At 47.1% G+C, this 13,979-nt stretch overlaps 1 protein-coding gene across 2 annotated transcripts in view; it reads left to right on the forward strand.

The window, feature by feature from the left end:
- LOC113580342 (voltage-dependent T-type calcium channel subunit alpha-1I-like) overlaps positions 1-13,979 on the forward strand; it is a 120,695-nt gene that overhangs the window by 91,827 nt on the left and 14,889 nt on the right. For both annotated transcript variants that reach the window (XM_035532706.1, XM_035532711.1), the window contains exons 20-29: positions 387-455; positions 2,361-2,539; positions 4,325-4,451; positions 4,827-4,952; positions 5,073-5,162; positions 6,162-6,354; positions 8,716-8,867; positions 9,408-9,517; positions 10,906-11,039; positions 13,293-13,363. In XM_035532706.1, coding sequence (XP_035388599.1) covers positions 387-455; positions 2,361-2,539; positions 4,325-4,451; positions 4,827-4,952; positions 5,073-5,162; positions 6,162-6,354; positions 8,716-8,867; positions 9,408-9,517; positions 10,906-11,039; positions 13,293-13,363 — 1,251 coding nt within the window. The remainder of the gene's footprint in view (positions 1-386; positions 456-2,360; positions 2,540-4,324; positions 4,452-4,826; positions 4,953-5,072; positions 5,163-6,161; positions 6,355-8,715; positions 8,868-9,407; positions 9,518-10,905; positions 11,040-13,292; positions 13,364-13,979) is intronic.

Raw genomic sequence — 13,979 nt, forward strand, 5'->3', positions numbered from 1 at the left:
AACGCGTCAGACCAGATGTAAAAACAGTCCGTAATAAATACCTACAGGACAGTTACGGATCAGGACAGAGCAGTGATTTGACCTCAGCATGCCGACATTGCTCACTCCCTGATCCTGAACTATAAAGGCGAGATATTACTGTGAAAAGATGTCCACCATCCCCACTGTCATTCTGAGCAGAGGTCAAACAACTCAAGTTTTTATTTTTTGATAAGGTACCATTTTACTGTTAAGGCTTTAGGAAGAATATGGAATATGTATTAGAAAAAAATGTTCTTTCGTTCTTTTACATTTCTCTCTCTCTCTCTTCTTCTCCCTCTGTCTCTTTCTCTCTCTCTCTCTCTCTCTCTCTCTCTCTGTCCCTCTCTTTCTCTCTCTCACCGCAGGAGCGGGTCTTTCTCACCATCTCTAACTACATCTTCACCGCCATCTTTGTAGCAGAGATGACTGTCAAGGTAAACGCACGCGTCTGCACACGCGCTTCCAGCTGTCAGCCCGCGTCACAAACCACTCCTGTGTGCCGTGGAGACGTTACCGGTGATCCCGTCCTTAAACTTGGTGCTCTTTCCTGCCCGCCTCCTTTACCGGGCGGACTCGGAGTTGGTCCTCACCCAGTACCCCTGTATCTGAGTACCCCTCTGCCAATCCTGTCAAGTCCTGAAGACTTATAAGCCACTGATTCAAGTTCAAGTTTAAAGCAAAAGCGACTTTTGTTTGTATATTGTTTTTGGTATCGCCTGCCATCGACCAGAGAAGTGCGCGTTCCCCTTCTGAGCCTCGGTTCCTCTCGAGGTTTCTTCCTCACCACTCCGGCCCCTGGCTTGTTCGTTAGGGACCTGGGCCTGGATTATATGATTGCACGGCTATTCTAAATCCGCTTGGTGAAGCGCTGTCCATGTCATCCCGAGCGGAGAAACGCACCCGTCGTCTTCGGGTACGACTATGGCTTCCGGAAGGAGATGGGGGCGTTTTTATCTTGGGTTTTTTTTTTTTTTTTTTTTTTTTTTTTTTTAATAGATTATGTTTTATGACTCTTAAAATTATTTATTCATGTATTATGTCTGTTCGTGCTGTATCATGCTTTAAATATCTTTTTTAATACTCAAGAATCATGTATAATTTAACCACCCTGTCACCCTCCACGGTTTCCTGCTAAGATGAATTTCTTTATGGATGAATTCTCACAAATAACAAAGATGGGGCTTTTCCACTACATGTTTGTGTCTCATGTTTAGATATATTTGTCCATGTGTGGATCATTTTGTTCCCTGTAGCTTAACAGTTGCCCTTTAATAAACTTTGCAGAAGCCTTCCTGTGTGCAATAGCTTAAAAATATTATACTGATGTGAACTGGTGCGTTCTAAGTACTTTTATAAATAGTGTTCATGAGCAGCTCATGAATTATGGAGTTTGAGTGGCTGTGTTAAATTGTGGTAGCTCAGGACTTCGCCCGGTTGGTGGGGAGACATGAGCTCCACTGTGGTCTCTGGAGATTATGGAGGAAGGCCAAGCTGCTCCAAAGACTGGGCTGCGGGTGTAGCGAGGGGGCTTTGTTCTGTTTGATGGTCCTCTCAGTTTGAACTCCTGATGAACCCTAGCAAGCATACGGACATGGTCGGATGCGTGCGTACGTGCGCGCGCACACAGACACACACGAAGATTCTGTAATATAACACTCAAAGGCTGAGTGATCTTAGGATTTCATCCCTCTCTCTCTCTCTCTCTCTTTCTCCCCCCCATCTCTCTGTGAAAAGCACAACACAAAAACCCCACAAGCCGGCAAACTATCCGAGTGTGTGTTTGTTCTCCTGTAAGCTCCTGGAGGGAGAGGTGTAGACTAGCTGGTTTATTGACACTGCCGCAGGGGGCGAATGCGGGAGTCCAATCACTGCCACTTTTCCTGTCCTTTGCCACTTTTCCCATTCTGCCGCCGTCCCTGCTCATCATGCCGTGGCAACAGTTGGCATAGCACCCGCCGCTCGCGGTTCACCTGCTGCTGTGGAACAGAGGTTTGAGAGCAGAGGGTGTCTCACTGGTGTCAAAAGCACCACTGAGCTGTTAACTCACCTGTCTCACTCTCACCCGTCTTACCATGTCATCCCCCACAGGCCCTCCCAGAAATCCGCTTGGATTCTGTCAAAATATCTCTGACAACAAACAGCCGGTTTTACTCTCGTGAAATCTCTGTTGAGTTTTTTTTTTTTTTTTTTTTTGCCTGTGGGAAAGCTCCCATAATGGGTGAAAGAACACCTCTCTTTTTTTTCGCTCTCCTTTGTCTTCCTGACGCCCCCTCTCTCTCTCTCTCTCTCGCTCTCTCTCTCTCTCTCTCTCTTTCTCTCTCTCTCTCTCCCGTTCCCAGGTTGTGTCGATGGGGTTGTATCTGGGAGAGCGTGCGTACCTGCGTAGCAGCTGGAACATTCTGGATGGTTTCCTGGTCTTCGTGTCTCTGATCGACATTGTGGTGTCGATGGCAGGAGGTGCAAAGATCCTGGGCGTGCTGCGCGTTCTCAGGCTCCTGAGGACACTGCGCCCCCTCAGGTAGGGAGCATTTACAACAGGCGTGTGTTTGTGTGTTTGTTTGTGTGTGCGCGTTTGTTTGTTTGTTTGTGTTTTTGTTTGTGTGTTTGCTTGTTTGTGTGTGCGCGTTTGTTTGTTTGTGCATGCCCAAAAACATATATTTGTCAAACTTTCATGGACTTGCCTTCTATTCATTTAGACTTATTAAGTCCCTAAATCACTGAACCTATCAGTGATGAATTATAAGTCATTGAACCAATCAGTGATGAATTATACAACAATGGAAAGTACTGGGACAGAATCCTGTCATTGGTCAGTGCACTGCACAGTGGTCTGTTTGGGCCCTTTCAGTGTTTTCAATAAGGACAATGTTTCCATTCAAAGCTGACACTGTGCATACGGTATGTGCGATAAATCTTTTTTCCTTAAGATTATTCTGCCAATTTTTAGACATTTCACCTCATTTTATGTAAACGTATAAAGATAAACCACTGTGTCTCATCTGTGTCTCATCCGCTGATCACCTCTCCTCATATAAGCTTATAAGTGGTACATATAGTTTTGTGAAGCTTTTTCTAAAGTGTGTTGTTAAGTGTGTGTGCGTGTGTGTGCGTGTGTGTGCGTGTGTGTGCGTGTGTGTGCGTATGTGTGCGTGTGTATGTGCGTGTGTGTGTGTGCGTGTGTATGTGGGTGTGTGTGTGTGTGTGTGTGTGTGCCTGCAAAACGCAAGCTATTTCTCTAGAAAGCAGCGGTCAGTCAACAAAGTCTAGAAGTATCCCAGTCATATGTTTTATACATTAAATCTTATTCAGTATAATGTTGCAACTACACTAATGGTACAGCTGATTTGTACTTATATAAGTGTATAACACTGTATCCTTACACTATATAGCTATATAACAGTGTATTTATACACTACATAACTGTATAACACTGTATCTTTACACTATATAACTATAACACTGTATCACACTAATCAAAAAAAAAATGCTGTCTATGCTGAGTCTGACATCAATTTTGATGACAGTTTAACTTAGGAAACTCCAAGAATTTGGTACACTCCAAAATAAGCAATAGGGGCACCTCTATAAGCTCTGTTTGAGATAGCTACGGGAGAGACTGTTTCAGAGCTCATACCTCAGTGTGTATCTCCTCTACAAGCTGTTTGAGAGAGCTACGGGAGAGACTGTTTCCGAGCTCATACCTCAGCGTGTATCTCCTCTATGAGCTCTGTTTGAGAGCTACGGGAGAGACTGTTCCTGAGCGCATACCTCAGCGTGTATCTCCTTGACGAGCTCTGTTTGAGAGAGCTATGGGAGAGACCGTTTCAGAGCTCATACCTCAGCGTGTATCTCCTCTACGAGCTCTGTTTGAGAGAGCTACGGGAGAGACTGTTTCCGAGCTCATACCTCAGCGTGTATCTCCTCTATGAGCTCTGTTTGAGAGCTACGGGAGAGACCTGTCGGCCCTATGTGAGGGTGATAACAGCCCTCCATGCCGCACCAATAGCAATGTTGATAGCAGCTTCACAGCTGCACTGCAGCAGTTTGTTCCATGGTAGCAAAGCATCAATCACAGACATAGCGTGTAGACAGTGCAACCACGGCTTCGTTAACATTATCATCATTTTGTCCAAACATACATCCTTCAGATACACTAGAATACACATTACTACATATTTTACTATATATTACGGCATATTTTTTATATTAGCTCACAGTAATTAAATAATTGATAAGCAGGAGGCATACTCACAATCATATTGGGCATAGTATTGGGACTAGTTTGGTAATGTGTCTAACACAGGGTGATCAGCCGTGCCCCTGGGCTGAAGCTGGTGGTGGAGACCCTGATCACCTCGCTGAAGCCCATCGGAAACATCGTGCTCATCTGCTGTGCCTTCTTCATCATCTTCGGCATCCTCGGGGTGCAGGTTGGCTCGGTCTCCCTTCTGAGCGAGGCCCGAGCCTCACCGGGATATTTAATCATCTTTATACTCAGTCCCCCGCTCTGTGTCACGGCCTATCACCTATCAGTGATCGCGATGATCTCTCTCTCTCTCTCTCTCTCTCTCCCCCCCCCCCCGTCTATGAACTCTTTGCCAGTAACGAATGCTGAAATCTCATCTCAGAGTTGTCTCTCACACTGTACTCTATAGGGTCTCCACTTATTTTTGTCTCCTTATAATGCCTCAGAGACCTTAATGAAACACTGATTAAGGCATATGTGTGTGGATGGGTATGGGTGTGTCTGTGTGTGTTTGTGTGTGTGTGTGTGTGTGTGTGTGTGGGTGTGTGTGTGTGTCCAGCTGTTCAAAGGCAAGTTTTATTACTGTGTGGGCCTGGATGTGAAGAACATAACCAATAAGTCCGACTGTCTCTTGGCTAAATACAAATGGGTTCATCACAAGTACAACTTCGACAACCTTGGGCAGGTATGGGCCAGAAGCCAGCCGGGGGGCCTACACACTACTGCAGGTTTCAGCTTCAGTGATGGAAAACGCAGTGCGTTTCCAAATAAGCTCCGCTGTTCGCCCGATGTGTTCTCTCCCCAGGCCCTGATGTCTCTGTTTGTGCTGGCATCCAAAGATGGCTGGGTAAACATAATGTATCACGGACTCGATGCAGTGGGTATAGACCAACAGGTGGGACAGAGCACTGTTACTGTTACACGCACACTCACACAGAGTGCAGGAAGGATTAGCTAATGAAATTTTAATGCTAATAAAAGCATTTAGCTAGCGCAGAGGAGGGATGTGAGATTTAAGTCCTGCCCATCGAGGCATTACACCTGCAGCTGCATCAGATTCACTTAACATTTTCCTTGTCACTCGCTGCTTAGTGTGTAAACAAGCAATCAAGTACTTTGTCCTTATGTCCCCGTGACTGTCCAGGCCCAGCCAAGCAGAGCTCTGTAACGGTGTCAATATTGGAGTGATACGTTTACTGCCGGTGTTTGACAGCAAAACATTCTCATAGTACAGGGTGGTTTTTTTTCTGATTGAGTTAAACCTGAGGCCATCATGAGAGAGAACATTTATTTTCATTGCAAACATGTTTTATTACATTCATTATATTTCACACTCGACCTTTAAAGTGTCAGTATTTCATTATTGCCCGTTTCCGTCTGTGTGGATGATATCAGATGTGGACACATTAATATGGTTCGTCATCCAGCTAGCTGTAGCAAAGTTTCTCGGATATCCTGAACCTCAGATTGTTGCCAGTTTTCTCTAATCAGCAAACCCTCCCCTCCCCTCTCCTCTCTTCTCCTCCCTTCTCTTCTCCTCTCCTCCCCTCCCATCTCCTCACCTCTCCTCTCCTCTCCTCTATTCTCCCCTTCTCCCCTCCCCTTTCCTCCCCTCTCCTCTTCTCCCCTCCTCTCCCCTCTCTTCTCCCCTCCCATCTCCTCTCCTCTCCCCTCTCTTCTCCTCCCCTCCCCTCTTCTCCTCCCCTCCCCTCTTCTCCTCCCCTCCTCTCTTCTCCTCTCCTCTTCTCCCCTCCTCTCCCCTCTCTTCTCCCCTCCCATCTCCTCTCCCCTCTCTTCTCCTCCCCTCCCCTCTCTTCTCCTCCTCTCCCCTCTCTTCTCCTCTCCTCTCCTCTCCTCCCCTCTCCTCTCCTGCGGTGGTCCCTCTCTTTCTCAGCCGTGGATCAACAACAACCCCTGGATGCTGCTGTACTTCATCTCCTTTCTCCTCATCGTCAGCTTCTTCGTGCTGAACATGTTCGTGGGCGTGGTGGTGGAGAACTTCCACAAGTGCCGGCAGCACCAGGAGGTGGAGGAGGCCAAGAGGAGGGAGGAGAAGAGGCTCCGTCGCATGGAGAAGAAGAGGAGGAGTAAGAGACAATCCGAGCAGGAGGGCGAGAGAGAGAGAGAGAGAGAGAGAGAGAGGCAGAGAGAAAGAAAGCAGTGCTTTAGCTGGGCGATATATATCTGCCTGCCGAAACATGAAGGACAGTGTGTGGCCTGCCCAAACACACACACACACACACACACACACACACACACAGACTATATTGCCCAGTTCATAAACACCTTTATGTAGTTATCTAATCATTGATTTTTTTCCATCCTTATTGTCATTTATTTTCCTTTGTTGTTATGACTTCCAATTATTATTTCATACCAATTACAGTTTCTCTTCAAGTTCTGTATTATAACAGAATTCTTAATTTCTTTAATTGCAAAGGGTCATTCATGTTGTAATACTGCTTTGGCAATACTGTTCATGCCAAATGTTATTGTCACGGCAATAAAGCTTATTGAATTGAATTGAGCGAGAGGAAGGGAGAGGGAGAGAGAAAGCTCGAGAGAGAGAGAGAGAGAGAGAGAGATGAGAGCGAGAGATGTAGAGAGAGCGAGAGATGTAGAGAGAGAGAGAGAGATGAAGAGAGAGAGAGAGAGATGAAGAGAGAGAGAGAGAGAGAGATGAAGAGAGAGAGATGAAGAGAGAGAGAGAGAGAGAGAGAGATGAAGAGAGAGAGAGAGAGAGAGAGATGAAGAGAGAGAGAGAGATGAAGAGAGAGATGAAGAGAGAGAGATGAAGAGAGAGATGAAGAGAGAGAGAGAGATGAAGAGAGAGATGAAGAGAGAGAGAGAGAGAGAGAGAGAGATGGAGAGAGAGAGAGAGAGATGAAGAGAGAGAGAGAGAGATGAAGAGAGAGAGAGAGAGAGAGAGAGAGACTGGGAGGCCAGAATATTACAGAGTGAAAATTGACCAAGGGAGAGCGTGAAGAAGGGCTGGAGAAGGATAAAGAGCAACACGGATAAGGAAACAGACAGAGAGCGAGTGAGCAAGAAAGCAGCTGAGTCAGAAATAGACTCCGGTAAGAAGAGGATGGCATGAGGCCTGTTTCTTCCTCTAGGGAGTCTTCTAAGAGGAAGGGCGAAAGGTTTAGAAAAGAGGCAAGCACAGAGACATGACACGGGCCGGGTGAAGAGACAGAAAACAAATAAATAATGTTCCTCTTTGAGTGCTTGCTCAATACTGGACGTACTCCATCTTATTATGCGTCTGGGCCCTAGTTAGGTTTAGACGGGCGGCCGAGTTGTGCGTGGGCCCTCAGCTCTTTCAGGTGCGTTGCAGTCAGAACGTGGTTGCAGCGTAACCCAGCAACTTTCTCTTTCTCTGCAGAGGAGAGGAAGCATTCACCACAACTCCTGCTCCTTCTTCATTCTCCAAAGCCCCGTAATTTCTCACTCGTCTCCCTAACTTATTTCATTTCTCATTCGCGGCTCCTCTGGCTCCGTGGCGTGTTTATCCCGCCTCCCGCTTCTTACTCTCACCCCCCCCCCCCAAGTCTCCTCCACCGACCTGACCTCCCAGTCCCCACCTCCATCCTCCACCCGCGTCTCCAACGCCACCCTCACCCCGCCTCTCTGTTTTTGCCTGCTTGATTTCACAAATGACATTATCCCTCAGACATCATTCCTCGCCTCACTGCCTCTAACTGCAGAGGCAGAAGAACCCAATAGCCTTGATCAGGCAGTGTCAGGACCATCTCATGAGCACCTCTGAGTTTAGCATCACACGGTGTGGTCTGTGTCTTGCCACACATTTCAGTGGGTGTTTTGTTGCGTTGGCAACCGTTCTGCTACTTGCCGGGATTCCTCAGCGGAGGTTTAAGGAGTCACGGGGAAAAGAATCATCGATTGCTTAGGCCAGATCATGAGGCCACTGCGTCTTGCTGCTCAGATGGAGTGGGATATTCCACTGCATGCAGTCTTTACAGCAGGGGAACTCATCTCCCTCTCTGTCCACCTGCCTCTCTCTCTCTTTCTATCTCTCTCTCTCTCTTGCACTCTTTCTGTCTCCCTTTTTCTCTCTATATCTCTCTTTCACTCTCCATGTCTCTGTTTCATAATGAGGTATTGTGCTGCTACAGTGCCTATGGTAATGGAAATATGCGCTGTAGGTGATGGTAATTTTTTTGTATGGTAATTTTTCAGTGTTTGAGAGGTTGCACTAATTTCAAAAGCAAAGCTCTGCTCGACTGGCCGCATGACAGCCGAGAGCTGAACCTAAGACTGGAACCACTGAACCAGTCTCTTTCTCTCTCTCTCTCTCCCTCCCTCCCTCTCTGTCTCTCTCGCTCTCCCTCCCTCCCTCCGTCTCTCTCTCTCTCTCTCCCTCCCGCCATCTCTCTCTCTCTCTCTCTCTCTCTCTCTCTCTCTCTCTCTCCTCCTCCTCCGTTCAGAGGCTCAGAAGCTGCCGTACTACGCCGCGTATGGTCACATTCGTTTGATGATCCACTCCTTCTGCACCAGCCATTACCTGGACCTCTTCATTACCCTCATCATATGTGTCAACGTCGTCACCATGTCCCTGGAGCACTATGACCAACCAAAGGTCAGAATTGCAGTCACATGACCGCAGACCTGTCACTCAGCAGCATACCTTGCCTCACATCAATGGGAGTTTCCATACCTTGATGCAAAACCCAATGGACTAGAAGGTGTACTTACATTTAATACGTGCTGACTGATAAAATGCAATAAGTGGGGCCTAGTTATTAATTCATCATTCTTGTTATCGTCACACCATTCTATTGCAGCCGATGGTATTCATATGCAAAAGCCTGTTGTGATGTGGCACCGATTAAATGAAAACGATATCTTAAACACATACATCCCTCTCTCTCTGTTTCTCTCTCTGTCTCCTTCTCAATTTCTCTCTCGCTGTCTCTCTGTCTCTTTCTCCTTCCGTGTTTGTGTGCCTGTCTCTTGCTTTGTTGATCTCGCTCTTTTGCATTCTTTCTTGCTTTTGCCCTCTCTCTTTCTCTCTCTCTCTCTCCCCCTCTCTCTCCCCCTCTCTCTCCCCCTTTCCCTCTCCCTCTCTCCCCCTCTCTCTCTCTCTCCCCCCCCCCCCCCTCTCTCCCTCTCTCCTCAGTCTCTGGAGACAGCGCTGAAGTACTGTAATTACTTCTTCAGCTCCACCTTCGTGGTCGAGGCCACACTCAAGCTCATTGCCTTCGGATTCCGGCGCTTCTTCAAAGACAGGTACCGCAGCAGCACACGCACACACACACACACACACACACACACACACACACACACACACACACATACTCACACACACTCACACACTCACACACACACACTCACACACACACACACACACACACACACCCTCACACGCATGTACACACACGCACATACACACGCATGTACACACACGCACATACACACGCATGTACACACACGCACACACACACACACAAGCATGCACGCACGCACAAACACACATACACACACGCATGTACACACACACGCACACACACACGCACGCACAAACACACATGCGCGCGCACACACATACACATGTGCGCGCACACATACACACACACACACACACCCACACACACACACACACACACACACACACACACACACACACGTATATGTGTGCATAAACACATCTATCTTGAGATGTTCCTGATGAAACTGATTCATTAGTGCCCTGTCTGGTTTCTCTTTTTGTCCTCTGGTGGATCTGGGAGCTGTTTTGCAGTAATTATGCCCATCTACTCCTTATGATTATTAATGTATGCAGAGACACACCCCTTTTGATTTAATTGAGAGAACTCTGTCATGATTAGACATCACTGTTTACACGTTTATGGTAAGGCTAAGAAAGCTTAGTAAAATTTGTACTTGACATACAAGGTCATATAACATGCATCAGTGTCTCAGTACACATAGATACGGGTTTGGCTCAGTGTGGCCATTGTACCACTGGCAAGAATTGTTGTATAATCAGAATTTGTAATACGTGTCCTAGACATTTGCTTTAAAAAAGAGCAAACGATTTACAAATCAATGAGCTTTTTCAATTTTAAATCTGACATTCCTTCTTTTTTTCTAGTTTTACGCATTTGAAATCAGTTTTTGCCTTCCACATTTCAAATCAAATGTGTAACAGCAATCAATATTCTATTACATCATCTGTTAGCTGTGTGTGATTGGCTGAGTGTTGCAGATAGCGCTGTGGGCTTTGACGTGGGTTTGAGTTTTGACCCATTTTTGGCACGGGTTGATCGTTTTATTGCCCACCCCGGTGGTATGTTAGTTACATAACACAGTTACTTACATAAACACAGATGTACGTGCTGCTGTTTTACAACTGTTCAGTTTGCGCAATAACCTACATTTTACTACGCAGCACATGATGTATTTGTTTATCAGTGAAGATCCTGTATATTTCTTACTGTGAGAAAATTAAGTGCAGGAGGTAGAGGGTGTTTTTTTTTCATGACATCTACCATTATGCTATTTATTCCCTATACAACTCAAGCAGAATAATTCAGGTTTGTTCAAGGAGTGGCCTACTGCCAACACAGCAATCTCTCTCTCTCTCTCTCTCTCTCTCTCTCTCCCTCTCCCTGTAGGTGGAACCAGCTGGACTTGGCTATAGTGTTGTTGTCTGTGATGGGTATTACTCTGGAGGAGATTGAGATCAATGCTTCCCTTCCCATCAACCCCACCATCATACGAATCATGCGCGTGCTTCGGATCGCCCGCGGTGAGACCACAGCACAATCCATCCCCCACTCCTCCCCTACCTACCCCCCACTCATCCCCCACTCATCCCGTACTCATCCCCCACTCCTCCCCTACCTACCCCCCACTCATCCCGTACTCATCCCCCACTCATCCCGTACTCATCCCCCACTCATCCCGTACTCATCCCGTACTCATCCCCCACTCATCCCGTACTCATCCCCCACTCATCCCCCACTCCTCCCCTACCTACCCCCCACTCATCCCGTACTCATCCCCCACTCATCCCGTACTCATCCCCCACTCATCCCGTACTCATCCCGTACTCATCCCGTACTCATCCCCCACTCATCCCGTACTCATCCCCCACTCATCCCGTACTCATCCCCCACTCATCCTGTACTCATCCCCCACTCATCCTGTACTCATCCCCCACTCATCCTGTACTCATCCCCCACTCATCCCCCACCTCCCCCTCTCCCTCTTCATTAGTACATCTCCACACAGTTTAAATCAGTTCAATCATGTATCAGCAAATAGCAGGTAGAGACTTTACATAATAATAAAAGTTGCTACGACACGGCCCCCTCCTGCTAGATGCCTCCCTGTGTGTGTGTGTGTGTGTGTGTGTGTGTGTGTGTGTGTGTGTGTGTGTGTGCGCATGTCCACACCCCTCCTGTGTATAACACCTGTTCCTTGGTTTACGCTGTTACCGTGTATGTATATAAATGTAACGCTGAAGGGTTAAAGAGGATGCGAGGATGAGGCACATTAAACAAAAACATTCGTTTTAATGTATATTTAACATTCACGACTCCACACAAACACACTACTTTGGTCAAACACAGACAACTTCAACGATACCACACGAGACTTATATACACGCATGACAATGACACACAGCAAGGATCGGGTGAACGACACGAGAGGGCGTGGCAGTACAGACACACACGCACGAACATACACGTTTGAGGGGGGAGGGGTCGTACCGTGACAAAGTCCTGTTTAGCTGTCGGTGTTTGACCCCACGTAAGCTGTGTGCTTTGTTGTGCTCATCTGTGAATGTAACACAGTTTGTCTCTGCATCCTGCCTTGCCTCCCCGTGTTACAGTAATAGTAATAATAATAATAATCATCATCATAATCATAATTTCTGTCCAACTGTCCGATGTTTAAATAACTACGTGTGTGTGTGTGTGTGTGTGTGTCTATATATATATATATATATATATATATATATATATATATATATATATATATATATTTTGACTAATGCCCTATTTTGGGATTTTGAGTTTTATACACAAACCTGAAACAAATTCTGAAGTGTAATGATCAGTTGGCCTTGTGCTTTTAAACCCAGTAATGACCTGTTCAGCCAGACGCTTGTGTCAAAGAGGCCATTTCTGTCTTAAAAGAAAGAAATGCAAAAGTAAGCCATGACCATAAAAACAGCAGTATAAATAAGACTGTGGCAGAACTCTGAAGAACACACGAGAACATTGGTCAGCTGCTAATCAATGTCACCTCTCATCTCTGTGCCTTTATTAAATAATCCCTGTACAGCGTCACCTGGCATCTTCAGAGGACCAAGCACCAGTTAGATTAAACCCTCAGACGTGACTTCCTCTAGCCTAAAAACCTCATTGCTAATTAGAACCTGACTGCTATACACTGTTAATACAAACCTGTTGTTGTCATAGAAACCTTTCTTTCTGTCTCTTTCATCCCTCTCTCTCTCATGCTCTCTTTCTTTTCCCTACTGTGTCGCCGAATCATTTCGTTATATGCCTGGCCTTTAGTCATCTCCCCAGCCGTGTAACAAAGGGCGGCAGCGAGGGTCGTGACCTCAGGGGGAGCCCGCCGTAATTACAGCCGGGCACAGTAACTGCGGGGCAAGGTGCAGAGTGGGAAAGGGTATCGCGCCACGCCTCCCTATTCACCGAGCCGCTTTTCTTCGCAAAAGCTAATGACCGGTGCCGTTCCGGAGCACGCGGAGCTCTGTGGAGTGCGTCACCAGAGGCTAAGAGGAGTCGGAGAACCTGGCAGGCCGCGGGGCTTCCGAGGAGAGCCGTGATGTGATGGCAAGCAACGCCCTGCGCAGGCCGCCTCTCTCCAAGGGCTAGGCCGCGCTTCCTCAGCCTCGGTTGCAGGCCTCGGCGCCCCATAAAACAGCCTCCTCTGCACTGTGCACTTTCCATGAACGCAACTGCTGGGGATGTTAGACACACAACTGACTCTTGGCACTTTTTTGGTGCTTTCTCTCTTTTCGCAGTGCTGAAATTGTTGAAGATGGCTACAGGAATGAGGGCTCTGCTGGACACCGTAGTCCAAGCGCTTCCTCAGGTGAAAGCAAGCACTCTCTCTTTCTGCTGTGCGCCTACAAAACTTCAGTTGTACTAGAGCTAGCGCCACGCTCCTAAAAGGGCGGGTAGGTGGCTGGACTTTTTGTTGGCGAATATTTGGTTTTTTATGCGCTTTCCTGGACCGTGACCCTAACCTCAACTTTAACGTTATCTCTCAGTCCAGCCCCTACACCTGCACAACCTTCACCATAGCCACAACAAAATACACACTAAATGGTTTTCCCAAAAAGCCTCCCTGGTCCTCCCTCATCCTTTTCCCCAGGAAAAATGAAATCCTCTCTTCGGCTAACGTAATCTCCACAGACCTGGCGCGGAACTGCAAATTAGAATAGAAAGGGTAGTCCCAAGAACACCTCGGATGATATCACTGTCCTGTCATGGATGAGGATGTGTAAGGCATTGTGGTCCCCACTCAGCCTGCACGCTACTAATGGGCTAAATGGACAGAGGGGGTTATTGCAGAGATCTATCTCTGGTGCCCAGTGTGAGGAAGCAGGCATGGGAGTGATGTCTATAACCGCATGCACATCGTTGACCTTCATGAAATATTCCACACCGTGTAATCACTTCACATGGGGCGGTTTTCAGCGCAGGTG

The sequence above is a fragment of the Electrophorus electricus genome, chromosome 1 (assembly GCF_013358815.1).
Source record: "Electrophorus electricus isolate fEleEle1 chromosome 1, fEleEle1.pri, whole genome shotgun sequence".
Taxonomy (NCBI): Eukaryota; Metazoa; Chordata; class Actinopteri; order Gymnotiformes; family Gymnotidae; genus Electrophorus; species Electrophorus electricus.